Below are 27,711 nucleotides of genomic sequence, written 5' to 3'. Positions count from 1 at the left end.
GCTACCACAATGATATGGTGCTGCTTACCACCAATGAACTGAAGTACATTTTTCCATATTGCTACATTGCCTTATCAGCTGTTAGTTTAATATTACATGTTACAATTGACAATACAGCACGGGGGGCCAGTATGAAAAGTAAAACAAATAAAAAATAATGTATGCACTCACTAACTGTAAGTCGCTCTGGATAAGAGTGTCTGCTAAATGACTAAAATGTAATGTAATGTATAGACCTCATAGACCTCCTTCATTATCCTCAGTCTTGAACCCAGGCCGTTCTAGTGTGGACCCGTAGTCCATTGAAAATCGACATTGTTTCTTTAAGATTCGACTTTCAGTCCATCAGCGGGTCTGTCTGTTCATTGTTTGAGAGAGAGAGAAAGAGAGCGAGTTGAGGTTGATATTTTGGGCGCTGAGGACAAGTCGTGCATAATATCAGCGGAGCAGCTGCGGTGGAAACAGCACAGAACGCCTCTGTTGAGCGCATATCCTACAAGAGACAACATGGGTAAGTCATCTACATTTGTTATGGTACCTCTAATAGGCTATTTATAGCCAATCAACCACAACCAAACGATACATTTTCTTTGGTATTCTTGGAATTATTTTCACATTATAACATATATTAGGCTATGGCTGGCATGAGAGGGTAAAATTGCCTATTCTCACTGGCAAAGCCCAGTACTAAGTGGTTTATTTAATGCTTCTAGAGGCACATACTAGCCTACTTTTCAGAAGTGCCTTGTCGCGTTTGCTTTCACATACAATTTCTTCATTTTTACCAACAGAACGTGTTCTAAGTACTATTTGTTTGAGGAAAGTAGCAAGTTAATTAATTATAGGCCACTTTGCAACAATTTGAACAAAATGGGATTCAGTTAGTAAAATGTTTCACCTGCTTCCTAGGGCATACAGGGCTGTGATGTCACTGAGAAGTTAATTGAGGTCCCTAATAGGTCCTAGTATCTTTATTAGTATAGTTCCTCCCTGCAGTTGTCAAGGGGGACCTTTGAGGCCAGAACAGTGCAAATAGAGAGAAGTGGAACTGTTTAAACTAGGTAGAAAACCCCTGCACCTGTTGCTGGGTGAAGATGCTATTTTCCTTCCTATGTGTACTGCTATTTTGTCAAAATAACCAAATTGCTTGAACATAAGTATTGAGACTATGAGAGTAAAGTGTGGATTATCAAATGTTCGTTGTTATCACTGCATATGATGGCAGTTAGTCAGTGTTCTTTCATTGGCAAACTTTTTAATTGGTTTAAAACTCATTTCCAGACCAGCGTTATTATGCAACCTGGAAGACAGCCTGAACACACACACACACACACACACACACACACACACACACACACACACACACACACACACACACACACACATACACACAACCCTGGAGTCGCCGAGTGCATGTGTATTATGCCCCTTCCAGCCATTCTGTACCAACTGTAATAATGGTACCAGCTCCAGCCAGTCTTCTGAGGGAGGGAGAGAGAGAGAGATCGTTCCCCACTTCCACCAGACTTTTGGATATCCGTCTGGCTGTCACAAGCCTCCTTCTGCTCCTATAAACCCCAGTGTGTGTGCTGGAGGTGGCTCTGGCTATTGTTTGCTTGACATTGGTGTCCCTTGTCTTCCCACACTGCACCGAGTGTTGTCTCTGCAGTCACACAAGCAGCCTCTCTCTCCCTTTCTTCTTCTCTCTTTCTCTGTCCTCCCTCTTTTCTCACACTCCCCGTGGTGTGAGCGGTGATTGGAGCCGGGGTTAGTGCTGGGGTTGGGACAGACAGACCGATCCTCACGTCCTAAGGGCCCATTCACAGCACATGACTCTGGGGAAGAATGCCCATCAGCTAGCAGACAGACTGAATGCTACTGTGCATAGAGAACAGACCAGTCCGTCCTCACAGAGTAACCCAGGGATGAGCTTTTTTAAATCAAATCAAATCAAATCAAATTTTATTGGTCACATGCGCCGAATACAACAAGTGCAGACATTACAGTGAAATGCTTACTTACAGCCCTTAACCAACAGTGCGTTTATTTTAAACAAAAAAGTAAGAATAAAACAACAACAAAAAAAAAAAAAAGTGTTGAGAAAAACAAAGAGCAGAAGTAAAATAAAGTGACAGTAGGGAGGCTATATATACAGGGGGTAACGGTGCAGAGTCAATGTGCGGGGGGCACCGGCTAGTTGAGGTAGTTGAGGTAATATGTACATGTGGGTAGAGTTAAAGTGACTATGCATAAATACTTAACAGAGTAGCAGCAGCGTAAAAGGATGGGGTGGGGGGGGCAGTGCAAATAGTCCGGGTAGCCATGATTAGCTGTTCAGGAGTCTTATGGCTTGTGGGTAGAAGCTGTTGAGAAGTCTTTTGGACCTAGACTTGGCACTCCGGTACCGCTTGCCGTGCGGTAGCAGAGAGAACAGTCTATGACTAGGGTGGCTGGAGTCTTTGACAATTTTGAGGGCCTTCCTCTGACACCGCCTGGTATAGAGGTCTTGGATGGCAGGGAGCTTTGCCCCAGTGATGTACTGGGCCGTACGCACTACCCTCTGTAGTGCCTTGCGGTCAGAGGCCAAGCAGTTGCCATACCAGGCGGTGATGCAACCAGTCAGGATGCTCTCGATGGTGCAGCTGTAGAATTTTTGAGGATCTGAGGACCCATGCCAAATCTTTTTAGTCTCCTGAGGGGGAATAGGCTTTGTCGTGCCCTCTTCACGACTGTCTTGGTGTGCTTGGACCATGATAGTTCGTTGGTGATGTGGACACCAAGGAACTTGAAGCTCTCAACCTGTTCCACTACAGCCCCGTCGATGAGAATGGGGGCGTGCTCAGTCCTCTTTTTTTTCCTGTAGTCCACAATCATCTCCTTTGTCTTGGTCACGTTGAGGGAGAGGTTGTTGTCCTGGCACCACCACGGCCAGATCTCTGACCTCCTCCCTATAGGCTGTCTCATCGTTGTCGGTGATCAGGCCTACCACTGTTGTGTCGTCGGCAAACTTAATGATGGTGTTGGAGTCGTGCCTGGCCATGCAGTCATGGGTGAACAGAGAGTACAGGAGGGGGACTGAGCACGCACCCCCTGAGGGGCCCCCCGTGTTGAGGATCAGTGTGGCAGATGTGTTGTTACCTACCCTTACCACCTGGGGGCGGCCCGTCAGGAAGTCCAGGATCCAGTTGCAGAGGGAGGTGTTTAGTCCCAGGATCCTTAGCTTAGTGATGAGCTTAGAGGGCACTATGGTGTTGAATGCTGAGCTGTAGTCAATGAATAGCATTCTCACGTAGGGTGTTCCTCTTGTCCAGGTGGGAAAGGGCAGTGTGGAGTGCGATAGAGATTGCATCATCTGTGGATCTGTTGGGGCGGTATGCAAATTGGAGTGGGTCTAGGGTTTCTGGGATTATGCTGTTGATGTGAGCCATGACCAGTCTTTCAAAGCACTTCATGGCTACAGACGTCAGTGCCACAGGTCGGTAGTCATTTAGGCAGGTTATCTTAGAGTTCTTGGGCACGGGGACTATGGTGGTCTGCTTGAAACATGTTGGTATTACAGACTCGGTCAGGGACATGTTGAAAATGTCAGTGAAGACACTTGCCAGTTGGTCAGCACATGCTCGGAGTACACGCCCTGGTAATCCGTCTGGCCCAGCGGCCTTGTGAATGTTGACTTGCTTAAAAGTCTTACTCACATCGGCTACGGAGAGCGTGATCACATAGTCGTCCGGAACAGCTGGTGCTCTCATGCATGCTTCAGTGTTGCTTGCCTCGAAGCGAGCATAGAAGTGGTTTAGCTCGTCTGGTAGGCTTGTGTCACTGGGCAGCTCGCGGCTGTGCTTCCCTTTGTAGTCTGTAATAGTTTTCAAGCCCTGCCACATCCGACGAGCGTCAGAGCCAGTGTAGTATGATTCAATCTTAGACCTGTATTGACTCTTTGCCTGTTTGATGGTTCGTCGGAGGTCATAGCGGGATTTCTTATAAGCTTCCGGGTTAGAGTCCCGTTCCTTGAAAGCGGCAGCTCTACCCTTTAGCTCAGTGCGGATGTTGCCTGTAATCCATGGCTTCTGGTTGGGGTATGTACGTACGGTCACTGTGGGGGACGACATCATCGATGCACTTATTGATGAAGCCAGTGACTGATGTGGTGTACTCCTCAATGCTGTCTGAAGAATCCCGGAACATGTTCCAGTCTGTGCTAGCAAAACAGTCCTGTAGCTTGGCATCTGCGTCATCTGACCACTTTTTTATTAACCGAATCACTGGTGCTTCCTGCTTCAGTTTTTGCTTATAAGCAGGAATCAGGAGGATAGAGTTATGGTCAGATTTGCCAAATGGAGGGCGAGGGAGAGCTTTGTATGCGTCTCTGTGTGTGGAGTAAAGGTGGTCTAGCTGGATAGTGTATTGGCTGTAGCCAGATCTTTACAGTATACAGTTGTTGTTTATTCATCCATGTAGTCACAGTGACGTTGTATGTTCATTACCACTCCCCTGGTGATGTGTTCATTACCACTCCCCTGGTGATGTGTTCATTACCACTCCCCTGGTGATGTGTTCATTACCACTCCCCTGGTGATGTGTTCATTACCACTCCCCTGGTGATGTGTTCATTACCACTCCCCTGGTGATGTGTTCATTACCACTCCCCTGGTGATGTGTTCATTACCACTCCCCTGGTGATGTGTTCATTACCACTCCCCTGGTGATGTGTTCATTACCACTCCCCTGGTGATGTGTTCATTACCTCCTCACATGTTGTTATATCCTGTATTGGTGGTTGTGACTGCTGTAGAAAGTGTCTGGGAGGATTGCCCTATGCTCCTCTAGAGGTAACCCATACATAACCCTACATTAACCCCTATGTGGTTATGTCCTGTCCTATAGGTTGTTATGACTGCTGTATGAAGTGCCTGGGAGGAGTACCCTATTGCTCCCTGGTGGCCACTATGCTATGTTTCTCAGGGATAGCTCTGTTCTGTGGCTGTGGTCACCAGGCCCTCACTGAGACGGAGAGACTCATCGAGACATACTTCGCCCGTAACCTACAGGACTACATTACCCTGGCCTACCTGTGAGTGTCTCAAAGGCTATTGCTTTATCCCTAACCTACCCCCTACGAATACCTGAAACTGATTAGAAAAGAGGTGGCCAAGACCTAGAAGGCTTTAAAGCTGGGCTGGAATAAAAACCACAATTGTTTTTGTGATCCAGGACCAGGATTGGCCACATCTGGTTTAGATGTTCCCTAAGTCTACTGTATAAGTATTTTAAACTAAATGGTAGCCCTCATGTTAACGGTACACCTCATGTTAATGGTACACCTCATGTTAATGGTACACCTCATGTTAATGGTACACCTCATGTTAACGGTACACCTCATGTTAACGGTACACCTCATGTTAATGGTACACCTCATGTTAACGGTACACCTCATGTTAATGGTACACCTCATGTTAATGGTACACCTCATGTTAATGGTACACCTCATGTTAACGGTACACCTCATGTTAACGGTACACCTCATGTTAATGGTACACCTCATGTTAACGGTACACCTCATGTTAACGGTACACCTCATGTTAACGGTACACCTCATGTTAACGGTACACCTCATGTTAACGGTACACCTCATGTTAATGGTACACCTCATGTTAACGGTACACCTCATGTTAACGGTACACCTCATGTTAACGGTACACCTCATGTTAACGGTACACCTCATGTTAATGGTAGCCCTCATGTTAACGGTACACCTCATGTTAATGGTAGCCCTCATGTTAACGGTACACCTCATGTTAACGGTACACCTCATGTTAATGGTACACCTCATGTTAACGGTACACCTCTGTAGTGATGTGTCCTTTTACCCCTCCCCCTCCTCTCCCTCTCCCTCCATAGTATCCAGTACTTCCAGTATGTTATCTATGGCCTGGCTTCATTCTTCTTCCTCTACTGCATCGTACTGCTGGCGGAGGGATTCTACACCACCAGCGCCGCCAAGCAGACCTTTGGAGAGTTCAGGAGCACCCTGTGTGGACGCTGTCTTAGTAGCACGGTGAGAGAGTGGGGGCAATGGTGGAGTGGAGGTGTAATGGTAACAGGGTGGGGTAGAGGTGTATGGTAACAGGGTGGGGTAGAGGTGTGATGGGAACAGGGTGGGGTAGAGGTGTAATGGTAACAGGGTGGGGTAGAGGTGTGATGGTAACAGGGTGGAGGTGTGGTGGTAACAGGGTGGGGTAGAGGTGTGATGGTAACAGGGTGGGGTAGAGGTGTGATGGTAACAGGGTGGGGTAGAGGTGTGATGGGAACAGGGTGGGGTAGAGGTGTGATGGTAACAGGGTGGGGTAGAGGTGTGATGGTAACAGGGTGGGGTAGAGGTGTGATGGGAACAGGGTGGGGTAGAGGTGTGATGGGAACAGGGTGGGGTAGAGGTGTGATGGGAACAGGGTGGGGTAGAGGTGTGATGGTAACAGGGTGGGGTAGAGGTGTGATGGGAACAGGGTGGGGTAGAGGTGTGATGGGAACAGGGTGGGGTAGAGGTGTGATGGTAACAGGGTGGGGTAGAGGTGTGATGGTAACAGGGTGGGGTAGAGGTGTAATGGTAACAGGGTGGGGTAGAGGTGTGATGGTAACAGGGTGGGGGTAGAGGTGTGATGGTAACAGGGTGGGGTGGAGGTGTAATGGTAACAGGGTGGGGTGGAGGTGTGATGGGAATAGGGTGGGGTAGAGGTGTGATGGGAACAGGGTGGGGTAGAGGTGTGATGGGAACAGGGTGGGGTAGAGGTGTGATGGGAACAGGGTGGGGTAGAGGTGTGATGGTAACAGGGTGGGGTAGAGGTGTGATGGGAACAGGGTGGGGTAGAGGTGTGATGGGAACAGGGTGGGGTAGAGGTGTGATGGTAACAGGGTGGGGTAGAGGTGTGATGGTAACAGGGTGGGGTAGAGGTGTGATGGTAACAGGGTGGGGTAGAGGTGTGATGGGAACAGGGTGGGGTGGAGGTGTGATGGTAACAGGGTGGGGTGGAGGTGTGATTGTAACAGGGTGGGGTAGAGGTGTGATGGTAATGGGGTGGAGGTGTGATGGTAACAGGGTGGGGTGGAGGTGTGATGGTAACAGGGTGGGGTAGAGGTGTGATGGTAATGGGGTGGAGGTGTGATGGGAACAGGGTGGGGTAGAGGTGTGATGGTAATGGGGTGGAGGTGTGATGGGAACAGGGTGGGGTAGAGGTGTGGTGGTAACAGGGTGGGGGTAGAGGTGTGGTGGTAACAGGGTGGGGTAGAGGTGTGGTGGTAACAGGGTGGGGTAGAGGTGTGATGGTAACAGGGTGGGGTAGAGGTGTGATGGTAACAGGGTGGGGTAGAGGTGTGATGGGAACAGGGTGGGGTAGAGGTGTGATGGTAACAGGGTGGGGGTAGAGGTGTGATGGTAACAGGGTGGGGTAGAGGTGTGGTGGTAACAGGGTGGGGTAGAGGTGTGGTGGTAACAGGGTGGGGTGGAGGTGTGATGGTAACAGGGTGGGGTAGAGGTGTGGTGGGAACAGGGTGGGGTAGAGGTGTGATGGTAACAGGGTGGGGTAGAGGTGTGATGGTAACAGGGTGGGGTAGAGGTGTGATGGGAACAGGGTGGGGTAGAGGTGTGATGGTAACAGGGTGGGGTAGAGGTGTGATGGGAACAGGGTGGGGTAGAGGTGTGGTGGTAACAGGGTGGGGTAGAGGTGTGGTGGTAACGGGGTGGAGGTGTGATGGGAACAGGGTGGGGTAGAGGTGTGATGGTAACAGGGTGGGGTAGAGGTGTGGTGGTAACGGGGTGGAGGTGTGATGGGAACAGGGTGGGGTAGAGGTGTGATGGTAACAGGGTGGGGTAGAGGTGTGATGGGAACAGGGTGGGGTAGAGGTGTGATGGTAACAGGGTGGGGTAGAGGTGTGATGGGAACAGGGTGGGGTGGAGGTGTGATGGTAACGGGGTGGAGGTGTGATGGTAACAGGGTGGGGTAGAGGTGTGGTGGTAACGGGGTGGAGGTGTGATGGGAACAGGGTGGGGTAGAGGTGTGATGGTAACAGGGTGGGGTAGAGGTGTGATGGGAACAGGGTGGGGTAGAGGTGTGATGGGAACAGGGTGGGGTGGAGGTGTGGTGGTAACAGGGTGGGGTAGAGGTGTGATGGGAACAGGGTGGGGTAGAGGTGTGGTGGGAACAGGGTGGGGTAGAGGTGTGGTGGTAACAGGGTGGGGTAGAGGTGTGATGGGAACAGGGTGGGGTAGAGGTGTGGTGGTAACAGGGTGGGGTAGAGGTGTGATGGGAACAGGGTGGGGTGGAGGTGTGATGGGAACAGGGTGGGGTGGAGGTGTGATGGTAACAGGGGTGGGGTGGAGGTGTGATGGGAACAGGGTGGGGTGGAGGTGTGGTGGTAACAGGGTGGGGTAGAGGTGTGGTGGTAACAGGGTGGGGTAGAGGTGTGATGGTAACGGGGTGGGGTAGAGGTGTGGTGGTAACAGGGTGGGGTAGAGGTGTGATGGTAACAGGGTGGGGTAGAGGTGTGATGGTAACAGGGTGGGGTAGAGGTGTGATGGTAACAGGGTGGGGTAGAGGTGTGGTGGTAACAGGGTGGGGTAGAGGTGTGATGGTAACAGGGTGGGGTAGAGGTGTGATGGTAACAGGGTGGGGTAGAGGTGTGATGGTAACAGGGTGGGGTAGAGGTGTGATGGGAACGGGGTGGAGGTGTGATGGTAACAGGGTGGGGTAGAGGTGTGGTGGTAACAGGGTGGGGTGGAGGTGTGATGGGAACAGGGTGGGGTGGAGGTGTGATGGTAACGGGGTGGAGGTGTGATGGTAACAGGGTGGGGTAGAGGTGTGGTGGTAACGGGGTGGAGGTGTGATGGTAACAGGGTGGGGTAGAGGTGTGATGGTAACAGGGTGGGGTAGAGGTGTGATGGTAACAGGGTGGGGTAGAGGTGTGATGGGAACAGGGTGGGGTGGAGGTGTGATGGTAACGGGGTGGAGGTGTGATGGTAACAGGGTGGGGTAGAGGTGTGGTGGTAACGGGGTGGAGGTGTGATGGTAACAGGGTGGGGTAGAGGTGTGGTGGTAACAGGGTGGGGTAGAGGTGTGATGGGAACAGGGTGGGGTGGAGGTGTGGTGGTAACGGGGTGGAGGTGTGATGGTAACAGGGTGGGGTAGAGGTGTGGTGGTAACGGGGTGGAGGTGTGATGGGAACAGGGTGGAGTAGAGGTGTGATGGTAATGGGGTGGGGTAGAGGTGTGATGGTAACAGGGTGGGGTAGAGGTGTAATGGGAACAGGGTGGGGTAGAGGTGTGATGGTAACAGGGTGGGGTAGAGGTGTGATGGTAACAGGGTGGGGGTAGAGGTGTGATGGTAACAGGGTGGGGTAGAGGTGTGGTGGTAACAGGGTGGGGTAGAGGTGTGATGGTAACAGGGTGGGGTAGAGGTGTGATGGTAACAGGGTGGAGTAGAGGTGTGATGGTAATGGGGTGGGGTAGAGGTGTGATGGTAACAGGGTGGGGTAGAGGTGTGATGGGAACAGGGTGGGGTGGAGGTGTGATGGTAACGGGGTGGAGGTGTGGTGGTAACAGGGTGGGGTAGAGGTGTGGTGGTAACGGGGTGGAGGTGTGATGGGAACAGGGTGGGGTGGAGGTGTGATGGTAACAGGGTGGGGTAGAGGTGTGATGGGAACAGGGTGGGGTGGAGGTGTGATGGTAACAGGGTGGGGTAGAGGTGTGATGGTAACAGGGTGGGGTAGAGGTGTGGTGGGAACAGGGTGGGGTGGAGGTGTGATGGTAACAGGGTGGGGTAGAGGTGTGATGGTAACAGGGTGGGGTAGAGGTGTGATGGGAACAGGGTGGGGTAGAGGTGTGATGGGAACAGGGTGGGGTGGAGGTGTGATGGTAACAGGGTGGGGTAGAGGTGTGATGGTAACAGGGTGGGGTAGAGGTGTGATGGGAACAGGGTGGGGTAGAGGTGTGGTGGTAACGGGGTGGAGGTGTGATGGGAACAGGGTGGGGTAGAGGTGTAATGGTAACAGGGTGGGGTGGAGGTGTGGTGGTAACGGGGTGGAGGTGTGGTGGTAACAGGGTGGGGTGGAGGTGTGGTGGTAACAGGGTGGGGTAGAGGTGTGATGGTAACAGGGTGGGGTGGAGGTGTGATGGTAACAGGGTGGGGTAGAGGTGTGATGGTAACAGGGTGGGGTAGAGGTGTGATGGTAACAGGGTGGGGTAGAGGTGTGGTGGTAACAGGGTGGGGTAGAGGTGTGGTGGTAACAGGGTGGGGTAGAGGTGTGATGGTAACAGGGTGGGGTAGAGGTGTGATGGTAACAGGGTGGGGTGGAGGTGTGATGGTAACAGGGTGGGGTAGAGGTGTGATGGTAACAGGGTGGGGTAGAGGTGTGATGGTAACAGGGTGGGGTAGAGGTGTGATGGTAACAGGGTGGGGTAGAGGTGTGGTGGTAACAGGGTGGGGTAGAGGTGTGATGGGAACAGGGTGGGGTAGAGGTGTGATGGGAACAGGGTGGGGTAGAGGTGTGATGGGAACAGGGTGGGGTAGAGGTGTGGTGGTAACAGGGTGGGGTAGAGGTGTGGTGGGAACAGGGTGGGGTAGAGGTGTGATGGTAACAGGGTGGGGTAGAGGTGTAATGGTAAGAGGATGGAGGAAAGGCTGGGTGAGGAGGTAGTTGAGAGGATGGGGTGTAGGTAGAGTGGGGGGTGAGGAGGATGGGGTGAAGGTATAGTGGGGGGTGAGGAGGATGGGGTGAAGGTATAGTGGGGGGTGAGGAGGTAGCTCAGAGGATGGGGTGAAGGTAGAGTGGGGGGTGAGGAGGTAGTTCAGAGGATGGGGTGAAGGTAGAGTAGGGCTGAGGCTAGTAGGATAGTGGTAAGGTTGAGGGTGGAGATGAGAGCTCAACAAAACTGTAAAAGTTGCACTTCCCTGATTCATTTTTGGCCTGTTACGATTCATAATACCTAAACATCCATCCATCTCTCTCCCTTCATCTCCAGTTTATATTAATAACGTACCTGCTGGTGGTGGTGTGGCTGTTGGTGTTTGCCTTCTCTGCCTTGCCTGTCTACTTCTTCTACAACATGGCCGCTACCTGCCACACCATCACCGTCCTGACTGAGACCCCAGCTAGCATCAACCAGCTCTGTATCGACGCCAGGCAGTACGGTAAGGAAAGAACTTCACCTCACTGTAGTTCTCTGTATGATCCATTATGTTTATTCATATGGTAACAAATCAACCTTACCTCACTGTAGTTCTCGATACAACCTAATCATTCATGTGGATTCAGGTTGCTCAATTCAATTAATTCAAATCTACTCTGCGGAAATTTGGAGTGACAATGCCAACTGTGAAAGCTGAAATTTTACAGCAGAGAATCAGAAATGTGTAATTTTTTCTTCAATTTCTTTCAGGGCTCCTACCATGGAATGCGATGCCAGGCAAAGCTTGTGGAATGACACTGTCCACTGTCTGCAAAACCAGAGAGGTCAGTAATACAGTTTGTCTCATGATAAAACTTGGCAGGACACGTTAAAAACAAAGCGTCTCTAGAGTGTAGAATGTCAACTTCTCTGACATATTTCCAGAATGACCACATGATCACTGACTCATCTCTGACTCTGATTTGACCTTTTACAGTTCCGTCTGACCTACGACCTGTACATCGCAGCGTTCGCCGGGGCTGGCATCACACTCTTGGCGCTGGTGAGTGACCCTGCCCTAACCTCTTAACTGAAACCAGATTGGCTACAGCTTTACAATGGAGTTGTGTCCCATGTGACGTAGTCAGTGTAGGTGTTCAGGAATGCCAGAGTGTCAGGCCTCCATGGCTGACGAGTCTCACTGTAGCTCTCTGTTCTTTGACTTGAGTTCTCAGCTGATTATAATGATAAACACCATAATAACGTCATAACGTCTGGTACTTTTCTTGCTGGGAAGATCCCATAGTTACATTGCCGTATCAGTACACTGTTAATGTAGCCTACTGTAGATGCTCAGAATTATACTGAGATTGTCATGGACCTTGATGAACAGGAAATGGGGCTCAATTCTGTCTTCTCTCTTTCCTTTCGTTCTCTTTCTTTCCCTCTTTCTCCATCTCTCTCTCTAGCTCACCTACATGGTGTCCACCACCTATAACTTTGCGTTGCTGCGGTACCTGGGGAGAAAGGGCATCGGCACGCGGTGTTAGACTCTCCACTTCCTCCCTCCTGTCTCTCGATCTGACACAGAGACACCCAGAGGGAACACTATGACTCCCTGACACCCCTCTACCTATCCTCAACACCACCGGTGGAGTTGATTCTTTGAACTTAAATGATTGCTTCCTTCAGTGAATTCTGTTCTGTCCATTTTCCCTTCAAGACCCACCAGCGTTTCCCTGTACTGTGTCTTCATAGCATAATGGGTGGTTCAGTGGAAGTTTTGTTGAGGAACCCAGACGTATACTACCGTTTTGTGCTGCTTTGTCACACTGTCTTTCTCATGTTATATTTAGTTTGCTCTGAAGCTGTCTTCAAGTTTTCTGTATTTTGTTATTCTCCATGTATATTTTATCGTGTGTGTGTGTCACCAAATGTTTGTAAAGATTGACGTAATCTTCCTCATATACTGAGGTTAGTGTGCCTGGCATATACTCCATGTTTTATCTTTCTTCACTTTTAAAAGAAATCGCAATGTAAAACCTAACTAATCATTTTGGTAACATAACAAATAATTTTATTTTACAAATATCTTCAGTTATAAATGTCACACTGATTTATGGTAAGGGACTACTTGCCTACTTTAGGCTATGGGATTATAATCAGTTACCATGGGTACCATCCCTCACATCTGGTTGCCATGGTGCCAGACAAGCGTGCATTTGCAGTTCTTCTCTCTGACCTCAGGGCCTTTTCTCACGGGCAGCAGAAAGGCCTCAACAATGGAGGCCGCCCCGCATAGGACTTCTTAGAAAACTAACCAATCAGAGGGGATTCCAAGGGTCCACCTGCCCCGGCCCCCGGGTGGGAGATGGAAGGGGGGGGGTCTGTATGACAAGGCCCCTTTGTTACTATAGGGACCTTGGTCTGTGGCAAGGGTCATATTGAATGTCAGAGGGAGAGGGTCTTCATGACAAAGACAGGGTAAAGGCTGAATACTTCTCTCAATGGCCTGAATACAACCCTTCTGTGATGGGCCCACTGCTGCACGACACCCCATCTGTTGGAGGTGATGGACCCTGTGAAGGGATTTGGAATGAAAAGGGTTAACATTTGTTTGAACGAAGGGATTTCTCATCTGAGAAAAGGGACAGTATGTTTAGTGAGTTTGTGTTGGTACAGATCAAGAGGAGAAGTCCTTAATTTCTCTGTTTTTAATGTTAAGATGGTAAAGTTGTTACAGGTGCTTACTTTTTTAGCAACCTTTTATGTTATTTAGAAGTTTAAAATATCTCTTAAGATGCTTGACTCTGTTTGGCACTACATTGAGGTGATATTATTATTATTATTGCTCTCCCTTCTGGCGGTATATATGGTATCGTTTGCAAGGGATGAGGTTCTTATATAGAGGCAAAACGATGCAGTTTGGTCTCTGTAGCTGTCTAGAAAATAATTAGTAGTTATTGTATAACACCCTACTACTTACTGTAGATAAATGTACTAATCTTAATGACAATTTAAACTTTGTTTAAACAAAAGACGGCTTCTTTAACTAACAAAATATATTGTAACATACTGTGAGTATAGGTTATCCAATTGGGTGGAAGCTTTATCCAGCAGCACAGGTTGGTTTTGTGAATTGACAGCTGGCTGTTTGTTTCTTTTGTGTTTTTATGATACCATGTTGGTTTGGTAATAAAATATGGTCTCTCCTTTTTAAAGAAGTTGTTCTCTCTCTTTCTGTTACGACCGGGTATCGAACCCATGATGTCCATGCTACTCTAAGGTTAATACTACTTTGTGTGCCCTGCAAGCTCCTCGACGTGGCATTTAGTTATTAACATTTATGTAAAGTCTGCCACGGGAAACTAGGCTGCTCATCACACAAGCATAGCTCACTGAACCAACTCTGTTACACCTCTCAATATCAGTAAATGTTTTGTGTGAGAAAAGCCTGGTGTTGTATTCTCTGATTGGTTTGATGCTACTGTAGGCCGTGACCTCCTGGGACTGGTGTTGTATTCTCTGATTGGTTTGATGCTACTGTAGGCCGTGACCTCCTGGGACTGGTGTCGTATTCTCTGATTGGTTTGATGCTACTGTAGGCCGTGACCTCCTGGGACTGGTGTTGTATTCTCTGATTGGTTTGATGCTACTGTAGGCCGTGACCTCCTGGGACTGGTGTCGTATTCTCTGATTCGCTCATCGCTTCTCTTCCCCACAGATACACTGCTCCCTCCACCTGGCAGTCAGACGGGTAGGCCTAAAGGAAGAGAGAAGGCGGGGGAAGGAGGAGAGGAAGAGCTACGAGCTGTACGGTAGACTGCAGAAGGACATAGGAGGGACAATGCACTCCCCTTACGCCCCCCACATCATATCTGATAGTCTACCTCCTGACTGACCCCCTCAATCCTCCATGGTAACCCCTAAGAACAATCAATTGGAGCTGACTCCTTAAACTTGAAGTGCCAGTTTCCCGGACCCAGATTAAGCCTAATCCTGGATTTTTAAAAGCACTTTCAGTGGAGAATCTCCATTGATCATGCTTTTTAATCCAGGACTTGGCCTACTAATCTGAGCCCGGGAAACTGTCCCGCGAAAGGTTCCTCCCTAATATTGAAAACAATTTATATTTGCTTTATATCCTTAGTCTTTAAACCCAGACACCCCTCTTGTGTCTTCTTAGCCCAGTGGGTGGTTTAGTTTGGAGAGCTGTTGAGATTCCTGCAGAGTATACTTCTGCTTTGGATCTAGCAAGTCCTTTTAGGACCAGGCCAGATCCATTGTCAGGATATTATTCCATGTTAAAATACAGATTCTTTATGTATTTATATACAGATGATCTGACTCTAGCCATACATTGGCTCTATGAAGTCCTATGAAGTTGCTTCAAGTGTGTTCATTTTGATGTAGGTTTACATGACTTGTGTTCCAGCTTAAATTCATAGTTAGATGTATGAGTTGTACACAGTGCAGATGTTGGACCTATTTGGCCTTGATCTTTTCTTTTCATGTCCTTCTCTGAGGGGACGAATATGAAATGTTACCATATCAAATGTGTTTTGCTTTTTTGGCCAAATCAAGGTAAATAAAGAAGATATGCAATACCCTAACTACCCCTTTTTTATGATCCGATGCTAGCAATGTAGTTTCTAAAGAGTCATGCACTCAACACCACACTGTCGAAAAGAAGGCCAAAACCACATACCAGTCAGTGCCTGTATTTGGTATGTTGCATGTTTGTTTTTATTAGTTGTCATACAGTATTGGATAGTAGTCACACGTACATCAGTCTTTCTGCATCTCATATGGAACCCTATTCCCTATATAGTGACATCATTCTGACCAGGGGCCATAGGGCTGATTCCCTATACAGTGGAGCCATAGGGCTGATTCCCTATATAGTGGGGCCCATAGGGCTGATTCCCTATATAGTGGGGCCCATAGGGCTGATTCCCTATATAGTGGGGCCATAGGGCTGATTCCCTATATAGTGGGGCCATAGGGCTGATTCCCTATACAGTGGAGCCATAGGGCTGATTCCCTATATAGTGGGGCCATAGGGCTGATTCCCTATATAGTGGGGCCATAGGGCTGATTCCCTATATAGTGGGGCCCATAGGGCTGATTCCCTATACAGTGGAGCCATAGGGCTGATTCCCTATATAGTGGGGCCATAGGGCTGATTCCCTATATAGTGGGGCCATAGGGCTGATTCCCTATATAGTGGGGCCCATAGGGCTGATTCCCTATATAGTGGGGCCATAGGGCTGATTCCCTATACAGTGGGGCCATAGGGCTGATTCCCTATATAGTGGGGCCATAGGACTGATTCCCTATACAGTGGGGCCATAGGACTGATTCCCTATATAGTGGGGCCATAGGGCTGATTCCCTATATAGTGGGGCCATAGGGCTGATTCCCTATATAGTGGGGCCATAGGGCTGATTCCCTATACAGTGGGGCCATAGGGCTGATTCCCTATATAGTGGGGCCATAGGGCTGATTCCCTATACAGTGGGGCCATAGGGCTGATTCCCTATATAGTGGGGCCATAGGGCTGATTCCCTATACAGTGGGGCCATAGGGCTGATTCCCTATATAGTGGGGCCATAGGACTGATTCCCTATATAGTGGGGCCATAGGACTGATTCCCTATATAGTGGGGCCATAGGACTGATTCCCTATATAGTGGGGCCATAGGGCTGATTCCCTATATAGTGGGGCCATAGGGCTGATTCCCTATATAGTGGGGCCATAGGGCTGATTCCCTATACAGTGGAGCCATAGGGCTGTTTCCGTATATAGTGGGTCCATAGGGCTGATTCCCTATACAGTGGGGCCATAGGGCTGATTCCCTATATAGTGGGGCCATAGGGCTGATTCCCTATATAGTGGGGCCATAGGGCTGATTCCCTATACAGTGGGGCCATAGGGCTGATTCCCTATATAGTGGGGCCATAGGGCCGATTCCCTATATAGCGGGGCCATAGGGCTGATTCCCTATACAGTGGGGCCATAGGGCTGATTCCCTATATAGTGGGGCCATAGGGCTGATTCCCTATATAGTGGGGCCATAGGGCTGATTCCCTATATAGTGGGGCCATAGGGCTGATTCCCTATATAGTGGGGCCATAGGGCTGATTCCCTATACAGTGGGGCCCATAGGGCTGATTCCCTATATAGTGGGGCCATAGGGCTGATTCCCTATATAGTGGGGCCATAGGGCTGATTCCCTATATAGTGGGGCCATAGGGCTGATTCCCTATATAGCGGGGCCATAGGGCTCTGGTCAAAAGTAGTGCTCTATGTACTGTAGTAATTGGGTGCCATTTGGAACGCAGCTCTGTAAAGGGACAGTCTTAACCTCCGTAGGGTAACAAAGAGAGCTTTTAAGGAAGGTTTGATATTGGATTTACAACAAACAATCAACAGATATACAGTAATAATCCTACATCACAACTGTATGGTAGTCAGTTAACACACCTCTTACTCAGCTCAAAGCAGATTAACAAACACTTAGGTGAGGTTAGAAATGACATTTTAGTCAGTTCGTACAGTATTATTGAGGATTTAAATGATTGTACGGTTATTTCAGGAATGAAATGAATGCCCTTTCCAATGTACATGTAGCCATGTCTTTGTGCACTGTGGCAAGCCCAAAGGAAACATTACGGTGTACATTGTTCTTATTCATTAAACATATAGATAAAAAACAAAACGGGTCATCAACATTGGTTATTGGGAGTGAGACGACTAGATGGTGAGGAGACGAGAACTGTATGTTAACAGATTGAATAGATTCTCAGGAATATAGTTTACATAGCAGTGGAATGTGATGTCTGACCTTCCATTGGGTAAAATACATCACATGTATAGTTTTATTTTTTCTGTTAAAACAAGCCATTCACATCTGTTAATACTTCCCTTTTGTTGCACACCATGACCTGGAACATTCCAAGTGTAATTTTGTTATACTGTTTTTCTAAATACCACAGGTTGAGTGAATTGACAAGACAATCAACATCATCAATAGATACAGGTGTACCATGACATCAGAGTGAACATAACACAGTGCTAAAGTTTCATTGAACGGTTGGCTCTTTCACAGTGGGCCTCTCTGCTCTACCAGACAGTCATCTCATTTCAATTGAGAGGCAGATTACTTTTATCAACATAACTTTAAAAGATATGAAGAAATGTAACTTGAATCAGTGAATTTCACATGCTACACGCATGCAAATAAAATAATGTATTGTAGTAGTACTGCAACACTGCATTGGTTGATTAATTTGGTAGGCATAGCAACAGTACCATGTTGACGACTAGGTAAAATACTGGAAACAGAGACAACTGAATAGTCATATGTGGATTCAGGCATCAGAAGTACTGTATAACATCAGGAATGCTGAATAACTACCAAATAAGGTCATACAAATATGTATCAAACTGATCCTTTGCTTTAGGCTACATCATTCAAATCCAGTGAGGGCAGGCCAGCATAGGTACATATTTAAGTAAAATAACAAGACAAACATTAAGTACCCAAACATATAACAATGTTTTTAAGATAATGCTCACTTATGTTTCCCTCTTATCAATACCTATGGGAGAAAATTCAATATCTGTACATTAAAAGGTACAATAATTTTTCTCTGTAGGTTGTTTCACATTCAAATATAACTTTGATCAACGAATATCAACAAGCCATTTCAGAGAAGTAGAGGGGGGGGCCTATGGTATTAGATTAAGGACTGGAATGTTCTTATATTCTGTCTAGAATGTTCTCTGACTGGAACGCTCTAGAGCTACCAATGTTCTAGATTCTATAAAGGTTCTACAACTTCCAATGTTCTATCTAGAACCTAGAATGTTCCAGAACTGTCAGTGTTCTAGAGCAGGGCCCATGCGGTAGACAGGCAAGGCAGTAGGGCTGAGAAACAAACCATCACCACTCTTCCTTAGTGACACACCAACCCAAACACAAGTTACAGGATATAAAACCCACAGTAAATATCAGAACATAAATTAACTTCAGAAAAGAAAAATGGATCTGCCATACGCCAAACAAAAACATTATATCCCTAACATTGATGTGTCAAGAGAGACCTACTATAAAATGAAAGGGATCTCACAAAAAAGGTACGTACCGTAGTAGGTAAGGGATAAAATTAAAGCAGGTACGTACCGTGGTAGGTAAGGGATGGAATTAAAGCAGGTACGTACCGTGGTAGGTAAGGGATGGAATTAAAGCAGGTACGTACCGTAGTAGGTAAGGGATGAAATTAAAGCAGGTACGTACCGTGGTAGGTAAGGGATGGAATTAAAGCAGGCATCTCCTACAACTCTCACACGTAGGCCTAACACTTCTCAGATTCAGACAAACCTAGAGAGCCTATAGGACATTTGGAAAAAATACTGTATAATCTGGTATAGATACAAAGTACCTCAAATAGATACATACCCAGTGTTAACAGATATGACAGAACAGAAACTCAAATAGATATGTACCCAGTGTTAACAGATATGACAGAACAGAAACTCAAAAAGTTAGACAGGTCCATAAATATTTGGACATTGACCAAGTTATTATTTTAGCCATCTACCACAGCATATTGGAGTTGAAATTAAATAGTGCAGACTTTTAGCTTTAATTTGAGGGTATTTACATCCAAATCGGGTGAACGGTGTAGGAATTACAGCATTTTCTATGTGGTCCCCCCCTTTTTAAGGGACCAAAAGTAATTGGACAATTGTCTGCTCAGCTGTTCCATGGCCAGGTGTGTTATTCCCTCATTAGTTCATTTACAAGGAAGCAGATAAAAGGTCTAGAGTTGGAATCTGTTGCTGTTAACCCTCAATATGAAGTCCAAAGAGCTGTCATAGCAAAAACATTACATGTGGCCAAATCAACTATTTGGTACATTCTTAAAAAGAAAGAATGCACTGGTGAGCTCAGGAACACAAAAAGGCCCGGAAGACCACGGAAAACAACTGTGGTGGATGACAGAATAATTAAACCCCTTCACAACAGTTGGCCAGATCAAGAACACCCTCCAGGAGGTAGCGTATCTGTGTCTAAGTCAACAACCAAGAGAAGACTTCACCAGAGTAAATACAGAGGGTTTACCATAAGATGTAAACCATTGGTAAGCCTCAAAAAAAGGAAGGCCAGATTAGAGTTTGCCAAAAAAAAACATCTAAAAAAGCCTGTACAGTTCTGGAACAACATCCTATGGACAGATGAGACAAAGATCAACTTGTACCAGAATGATGGGAAGAGAAGAGTATGGAGAAGGGAAGGAACTGCTCATGATCCGAAGCATACCACCTCATCTGTGAAGCATGGTGGAGGTAGTGTTATGGCGTGGGCATGTATGGCTGCCAGTGGAACTGGATCCCTTGTATTTATTGATGATGTGACTGCTGACAAAAGCAGCAGGATGAATTCTGAAGTGTTTAGGGCTTTTTTACCTGCTCAGATTCAGCCAAATGCTTCAAAACTCATTGGACGGCACTTCACAGTGCAGATGGACAATGACCCGAAGCATACTGCGAAAGCAACCCAATACTTTTTTAAGGCAAAGTGGAATGTTCTGCAATGGCCAAGTCAGTCACCTGACCTGAATCCAATTGAGCATGCATTTCACTTGCTGAAGGCAAAACGCCCCAAGAACAAGCAGGAACTGAAGACAGCTGCAGTAAAGGCAGAGCATCACCAAGAAAGAAACCCAGCATCTAGTGATGTCTATGGGTTCCAGACTTCAGGCAGTCATTGACTGCAAAGGATTTGCAACCAAGTATTCAAACTCACAATTTCATTTATGATTATGTTAGTTTGTCCTATTACTTTTGAGCCCCTAAAATTGGGGGGCAATGTATAAAAATGGTTGTAATTCCTACACGGTTCGTACAATAATTTTGACAAAACCCTTAAATTAAAGATGTTGTCTACACTTAAAGCACATCTTGATTGTTTCCTTTCAAATCCATTGTGGTGGCGTACAGAGCCCAAATGATGCAAATTGTGTCACTGTCCAAATACTTATGGACCTGACTGTATGTATCCAGTGTTAAATGATGACAGAACAAACTCAAATAGATATGTATCCAGTGTTAACAGATATGACAGAACATAAACTCAAATAGATATGTACCCAGTGTTAACAGACATGACAGAACATAAACTCAAATATATATGTATCCAGTGTTAAATGATAAACATATTTCCCTTTGGAGAAAATCTAACAATTCCTTTTTGTGCAGTAAACATTTGTCCTGGTACAGTAATGTGTGTAATCAATGTTGTCAGTTCTTAAACAAGATGTGTGACTGGATAAAGTCCCGCTTCACTTAGAGGTCTATGTCAGTGTATTATATTCAATTATATTCCACCAGTCAGTCAGCCAACCACCCAATCAATGTCATGAGATCTGACAGTGTGATAAGAGTCATGTTCTGGTCAAAGTACCTATGAGATCTGACTGTGTGATGGTCACGTTCTGGTCAAAGTACCTATGAGATCTGACTGTGTGATGGTCATGTTCTGGTCAAAGTACCTATGAGATCTGACTGTGCGATGGTCATTTTCTGGTCAAAGTACCTATGAGATCTGACTGTGTGATGGTCACGTTCTGGTCAAAGTACCTATGAGATCTGACTGTGTGATGGTCATGTTCTGGTCAAAGTACCTATGAGATCTGACTGTGTGATGGTCATGTTCTGGTCAAAGTACCTATGAGATCTGACTGTGTGATGGTCATGTTCTGGTCAAAGTACCTATGAGACCTTAAAAGACTTAGCAGACAGACAGAGATAGTAATGGATGAGAATGTTGCTGTGCCACAAGCAGCCTGTGCTCTCGGAGAGGAGAACTGGAAGGATATTAATATGATCAGATTAAAATGACTGTTCTGTAGGAGGGCTAGGCCTACATGGTGAAAACACTGCACAGGGCAGGTACATGAAGCTGAAGCTGGCTGGATGGATGTAGAGAGCAGTTTTGTGCTATACTGCTGAAAGCAGACCGAGTTTAAAAACATGGTGTAGCTGTTACATTGTACCTTTACATTGCTGTCTCCTGATAATCTTTCAAATCAGATGCGTTGATACTGACAACCCGACATTCTTTAAAATCAGCTGCATTGATAGCCTGATTCTCTTCTTATCAGCTGTATTGATACCCAATCATTTTCTTAACCCGACGGCAGTCTCAGTAGCTTGTACCTGCATCATGTAGATAACCATAGAGATCAGTGGAGAGCAGAACACCTCTATGGCTCTCAGCGAGCTACAGGCTAGACAGAGAGGACTCAGGGAGGGGCTAGCTCCGACCAGTCCTTTCAACCAATCAGCAGCAAGAAGAGCGCTGTACTTTACGGTTGCCGTGGAGATCGATAGTGCTACTCAACAACGTGTGGTCGATCTGATCCTCCGCCGCCAGAACCTCCCGTACCGCCGCCTCGAACGCCACTCCCACGTTAGTATCGTCCTTAGCACTGGTCTCAAAGTAGGGACAACAGCCGTTCTCCTCACACCAGGCCCGAGCCTCGTCCTCCCCCACCTCCCTCCCCTCCTCCTTGTCCACCTTGTTGCCCAGGACAACGAAGGGGAACCTCTCTGGGTCTCGTACGTCAGAGTAAAACATGAACTCCTTCTTCCAGGCGGCCAGGTTCTGGAAGCTGTGCAGGTCGTCTACAGCGAAGGTGAGGAGGCAGCAGTCGGCGCCACGGTAGAATGGCGTCCTCAGGGACTTGAAGCGCTCCTGACCCGCCGTGTCCCAGATCTGAAGGGTCACCAGGCGCCCGTCCACCTGGAGGGAGGAAGTGAATGAAAACCTTCATTGTCCCGAAGAGAAACCTTTTCGCCCCCAAAGAGAATTAGATATGTACACAGCAATCATAAAGTTATAAAACAGTAGACAGGAAGAATCAATGACAGTAGTACAGCATACAGTAAAACAATACATTTATAAAAAACATTTTGTGAGGTCAAAAAGTAGTCCACTGCACTAGCCTATATATAGAATAGAACAAATAACTGTTCAACCCCCCCCACAATTACGAACTGTGAACTGTATCCACGTGTTGTCTGCTGTAGTTATTGCATGTACTTACGTTGTGATGCTGTGCTTTGTTGAGATGCAAGACAAATTTCCCGAAAGGGACACAAATAATAATAATTATTATTATTATTATTCAATTTCAGACACAGACCTTGGCTCTATCTCCTCCCCTCCTTCTCAATCTTATAGGAGGAGAAGGTCCAAGGTCCCTCCCCTCATTTTGCATTTTGAGAATCAAGAAAAGCTTCATTCAGAAAGAGCTATAATCTGACCTCCAGGTCTCTGTTGAGGAACTCGACCCCGATGGTGTGGAAGGACTGGGTGTCGAAGCGGTCCGTGACGTAGCGGTTCATTAAGGAAGACTTCCCCACGCCACCGTCCCCCAGCAGGATCACCTTTAACAGCAAGCTCTTCCCGCTCATCACAACCCTCCCTCCACTGCTAGGCGCCACAGTTCACCAGGCCGTTCCAGGGTAAGGCCCCCTCCTTCCACTAGCAGGCTGGCTTGCCTGGAGCCGAGCCTCCTAGCTGGGTTACTGACCACTGTGACCCAGCCTCCACCTCGATGCTAGGCTACTGGGCTAGTACTAGCAGGGTCAATGCAACCTGAAGGATGAGCAGAGAGATATTGGTCACGTACACATATCTGGCAGACGTTATCGTGGGTGTAGCAAAATGCTTATGTTCCTAGCTCCAACAGTGCAGTAATACCTAAAAATACATGCGAATCCCAAAAATGTTAAGAAAAGAATTAAGAAATATAGAAATATTAGAATGAGCAATGTCAGAGTCCGGAATATAAATATATGTTTATGATGGTGTGTATAGACAGTGTATGAATAGAAAAGGTGTGTACAGCAGTAGTTATATAGGATGAGCCTTGACTAGAATACAGTATCTACATATGAAGTGGGTAAATCAGTATGTAAACATTATTAAAGTGACCAGTGTTCAATGACTATGTACATAGGGCAGCAGTCTCTAAGGTGCAGAGTTGAGAACCGGGTGGTAGCCGGCTAGTAACAGGCCGTGGCTTGGGTGGCTGAGGTCCTTGATGAACTTCTTAGCCTTCTGAGACACCGGGTGCTGTAGAATGTGTTGGGCTGACCGCACCACCCTCTGGAGAGCCCTGCGGTTGCGGACGGTGCAGTTGCTGTACCAGACGGTGATACAGTCTGACAGGATGCTCTCAATGGTGCATCTGTAGAAGTTCGTGAGGGTCTTAGGGACCAAGCCAAATTTCTTCAGCCTCCTGAGGTTGAAGAGGCGCTGTTGCGCCTTCTTCACCAAACTGTCTGTGTGGATAGACAATTTCAGATTGTCAGTGATGTGCACGCCGAGGAACTTGAAGCTGCTCTCTCTGCTGTCTCCTGAAATCCACGATCAGCTCCTTCATTTTGTTGACGTTGAGGGAGAGATTATTTTGTGTCGAGTAAGGTGGAGGTGATATAATCCTTAACTAGCCTCTCAAAGCACTTCATGATGACAGAAGTGAGTGCTACAGGGCGATAGTCATTTAGTTCAGGGGTTCCCAAACTTTTTCACTCGGGGCTCCCCTTCCAGCATTGGGGAACATCCCACACCCTTCCCTGCGCGCGCAGCTTATTTCCTGCAATTCTACACATTTTGTCATGGGGTGCAAAGATAATTTTGAAGTTTTAAAGCACATTTTCTTGCTATTCTATACTTTTTGCCATGTCTAATGTGTATTCATGTGATATTTGAGTGACAAAAAAATGACCACAATATCTATGGGCTAAAAAACCAAATAAAACAACGTTAGCTGACATGGGCTAGTTGATCTGGACATTTCTGACAAGTCTCTAAGGTATACAATGACTAACATGACAAGAGGAACTGATGATGCACTTACCAATTTCGAAATTGCACCTTGTGCATTCTACTATTACAAATTTCAAGAGTAAGTTTAAAGCCGGACTGAGTTCCTTTAAAAAAAAAAAAAAACACACCCACCCTGCAAACCCCTCACGTCCCCCCTAGGGGGCGCGCCCCACAGTTTGGGAACCACTGATTTAGTTCAGTTATCTTCGCTTTCTTGGGTACAGAAACAATGGTGGACATTTTGAAGCAAGTGGGGACAACAGACTGGGATAGGGAGAGATTTAATATGTCTGTAAACATTCCAGCCAGCTGGTCTGCACATGCTCTGAGGAAGCAGCTAGGGATGCCGTCTGGGCTGGCAGCCTTGCAAGGGTTAACACGCTTAAATGTCTAACTCATGTCGTCAGTGGAAACAACATCCTCTATGCACTTCCTGATGAATTCAGTCACCAAGTTAGTGTATATGTCAATGCTATTCTCAGAGACAACCCAGAACATATCCTAGTCCGCGTGATCAAAACAATCTTGGAGCATAGATTCCGATTGGTCAGACCAACATTGAACAGTCCTTACCACGGGTACTTCCTGTTTCAGTTTCTGCCTATAGGAAGGGAGGAGCAGAATGGAGGTGTGATCTGATTTGCCAAAGCATAAAAAAAAGTGACTTACATTTCAAATGTAAAATGTCCAATGTCTTTACAGGTAATATTGGTGTATTAGGACATGAATATGTGTGGTTCTAAGGTATTTTAGATGTATTTGTAAATTGAATGGGATCCTATGGGCAAATGGCATAACATGATATGCCTATAAAGTATCTAAATATGTGGGATATGGACCAGAAACTGTCTTGGGATATCAAACAACAGTATAAGTAAGTGCTAAAACAGGTACACGTGTCAAAATGGGGATTATCCTGGTGGTTTCGCTTTCCTGAAACACAAACTCCAGATTGTAAGTAAATTAAATGGGGTTTATAAACCCATATTTCTTGACTAACCTAAACTTAATCAAATAACTGTTTTACAAAAAATCTATACAATAGGTGTAAGCAATGGTCCTAGTAAATAATTAAAGTTATCAGCACAGCACACCCATTGACAATACATTAGAATGAGCTTATTATCATTACCGAAATTAAGAATCTCATTACCGAAATGGACCTAAAAATGATGCAGTAATGAGAAATGTTTCGTAATAAGAGGCCCTTAGCTCAATCTGCAAGTAATAGAAGACTGCCATTATGAATCAGCAAACAATTGACCACATCAGTAAAGCCCATCCATACCTCCATGTTGGTAAGGGAAAACCCAGAACATATCCTAGTCCGTAAAGCCCATCCATACCTCCATGTTGGTAAGGGAAAACCCAGAACATATCCTAGTCCGTAAAGCCCATCCATACCTCCATGTTGGTAAGGGAAAACCCAGAACATATCCTAGTCCGTAAAGCCCATCCATACCTCCATGTTGGTAAGGTAATGGTTCTTTAAGTTTTTCCCAATTTGAGCATTTTAGTCATTTCAGTAATGAGTAAGTTAAGTGTTGTAAAGAGGGTGTTTGAGAATAAGATCCTCATTCTGAAGGTATATAAGTGAAGAAATTAAATGAACTTGTGCTCATCTAAGGACTGTTCCTCTAGATGATGCATCATTGGTGAATTCAACTTTCTTTTAAGAAAGATTGGAGTTTTTACAGCAACTTGATAAAGTGTTATGGTAATGAGTGTTTTTATATAATAATTATTATAGTTTAATGTAAACTTCTATTCATGTATAAAAAAAAAGTGATTTATGGACAAACTACAGCAACATATTTTGTGTTTTATTCAAATAAGTTTGTTTTTTTCTCAAATAAAATTGTATAAAATGACCCGAGAATTTAATCCGGATGCATTTCAGTAATGAGAATGTGGGGTGAAAATGTATACAATTCCAGTGGTGTAAAGTACATAAGTAAAAATACTTTAAAGTGCTACTTAAGTAGTTTTTTAGGGTATCTGTACTTTACTTGACTGACTATTTATATTTTTGACTACTTTTACTTTTACTTCACTACATTCCTAAAGAAAATAATGTACTTTTTATTCCATACATTTTCCCTGACACCCAAAAGTACTTGTTACATTTTGAATGCTAAGCAGGACAGGAAAATGGTCCAATTCACCACTTATCAAGAGAACATCCCTGGTCATCCTTATTGCCTCTTGAGCTGGTGGACTCACTAAACACACATGCTTCGTGTGCCCCTGGTTATCCATAATTAAAAAAACAAGAAAATGGTGCTATCTGGGTTGTTTAATATAGGGAATTTGAAATGACTTATACTTTTACTTTCAATACTTAAGTATATTCCAACCAAATACTTTTACTGAAGTAGTATTTTACTGGTTGACTTTCATTTTTACTTGAGTAATTTTCTATTACGGTATCTTTACTTTTACTCAAGTATGACAATTGGATACTTTTCCACCACTGTAAAATTCAGGCAAAAAAATGAAAATTCTTTTTAAACAGTCACTGTGGCATAAACTAGGCATCTTAGTCTTCAGAATGATTGTTTGTTGCAGATGCATCATGGTTTTCTAACTCAATTTGCTACTGCGATGACTAAAACTGGTTTCATGAGAATCACCCAATTGTTTAGTAGCTAACCCCAACTCCCTGCTATACTGTTGTTCTGATACCATTTTATTGTCGATAATGAAATCTGAGGGTTCCCATTTCGTAAATGTAGCTACATATTACACAGGACATCTAGCTAGATCTGGGGATGAATAGCTAGCAAATGAAATGGCGACTATGTAATGATGGTGATGGTGAAAAGAAAAAGCCAAACAGTAGCCAGCTAGCCTGTTACCGTTAGCTAGCTATCCACTGGGATGGGTTGTGTTGTTGACATCAATTGTTCTGAATTATTCAACTAAACTACGAATAAATAGACCGGTTTGAGCAAACATGCGCCATATTCAATATTACTACATGTGACTGCATTAATTTAAGGCGTAAAATCGTTTTCGTTACCTCATTTTGTATCGTCATATAAGTCGTAGCTTGCCCAGTCTTGCAACTGAGATTTGACGTACTGTGAACACTTGCTTGTTGGGGTTGAGGCGCGTCCCCAGTATTTTCCAGTTCAAACAGTTGCGTTTT

The 27,711-nt window shown here is 46.0% G+C and overlaps 2 protein-coding genes across 6 annotated transcripts; one reads left to right on the top strand and one right to left on the bottom strand.

Annotated features, from left to right (window-relative positions):
• The first annotated feature begins 364 nt into the window (after nucleotides 1–364).
• On the top strand, nucleotides 365–15,267 carry LOC121539188 (myelin proteolipid protein). Of its 3 annotated transcripts, XM_041847513.2 has the most exons (7): nucleotides 365–511; nucleotides 4,885–5,071; nucleotides 5,899–6,055; nucleotides 11,009–11,177; nucleotides 11,426–11,499; nucleotides 11,652–11,717; nucleotides 14,379–15,267. In XM_041847513.2, exons 1-7 carry the CDS (start codon nucleotides 508–510, stop codon nucleotides 14,553–14,555), a joined length of 834 nt encoding a protein of 277 aa, XP_041703447.1. In that variant the 5' UTR covers nucleotides 365–507; the 3' UTR covers nucleotides 14,556–15,267. The 3 variants fall into 3 exon arrangements, with proteins under 3 accessions (XP_041703447.1, XP_041703441.1, XP_041703455.1); XM_041847507.1 differs by lacking the exon at nucleotides 365–511 and having other exon boundaries at nucleotides 4,869–5,071; XM_041847521.2 differs by lacking the exons at nucleotides 365–511; nucleotides 14,379–15,267 and adding an exon at nucleotides 12,124–14,370 and having other exon boundaries at nucleotides 4,869–5,071.
• A 5,417-nt stretch (nucleotides 15,268–20,684) lies between these two features.
• On the bottom strand, nucleotides 20,685–27,664 carry LOC121545739 (ras-related protein Rab-9B-like). Of its 3 annotated transcripts, none has more exons than XR_005996293.2 (4): nucleotides 27,583–27,664; nucleotides 22,991–23,324; nucleotides 21,258–22,466; nucleotides 20,685–21,125 (listed from the first exon to the last, which is right to left on the bottom strand). XR_005996293.2 is itself a non-coding variant. In XM_041856532.2 (3 exons), the coding sequence occupies exons 2-3, from the start codon at nucleotides 23,138–23,140 to the stop codon at nucleotides 22,005–22,007; spliced, it is 612 nt and encodes a 203-aa protein (XP_041712466.1). In that variant the 5' UTR covers nucleotides 23,141–23,324; nucleotides 27,583–27,664; the 3' UTR covers nucleotides 20,685–22,004. The 3 variants fall into 3 exon arrangements, 1 of the variants encoding a protein (XP_041712466.1); XR_005996291.2 differs by having other exon boundaries at nucleotides 20,685–21,389; nucleotides 21,434–22,466; XM_041856532.2 differs by having other exon boundaries at nucleotides 20,685–22,466.
• Between the last annotated feature and the right edge of the window lie 47 nt (nucleotides 27,665–27,711).

The sequence above is a fragment of the Coregonus clupeaformis genome, chromosome 3 (genome assembly GCF_020615455.1).
Source record: "Coregonus clupeaformis isolate EN_2021a chromosome 3, ASM2061545v1, whole genome shotgun sequence".
Classification (NCBI taxonomy): Eukaryota; Metazoa; Chordata; class Actinopteri; order Salmoniformes; family Salmonidae; genus Coregonus; species Coregonus clupeaformis.
Note: the sequence above shows the minus strand (reverse complement) of the source record. Positions and strands in the feature narration are given on the sequence as shown.

What these genes read in the sequence shown, in the direction of transcription:
- LOC121539188 (XM_041847507.1), top strand. Translation starts at nt 4,869, where the DNA reads ATGTCCTGTCCTATAGGTTGTTATGACTGCTGTATGAAGTGCCTGGGA. An exon ending in TATCGACGCCAGGCAGTACG is followed by an intron (nt 11,178 to 11,425) that starts GTAAGGAAAGAA and finishes AATTTCTTTCAG; the next exon opens with GGCTCCTACCATGGAATGCG. An exon ending in CTGTCTGCAAAACCAGAGAG is followed by an intron (nt 11,500 to 11,651) that starts GTCAGTAATACA and finishes GACCTTTTACAG; the next exon opens with TTCCGTCTGACCTACGACCT.
- LOC121545739 (XM_041856532.2), bottom strand. Translation starts at nt 23,140, where the DNA reads ATGAGCGGGAAGAGCTTGCTGTTAAAGGTGATCCTGCTGGGGGACGGT. An exon ending in TCCTCAACAGAGACCTGGAG is followed by an intron (nt 22,467 to 22,990) that starts GTCAGATTATAG and finishes TCCTCCCTCCAG; the next exon opens with GTGGACGGGCGCCTGGTGAC.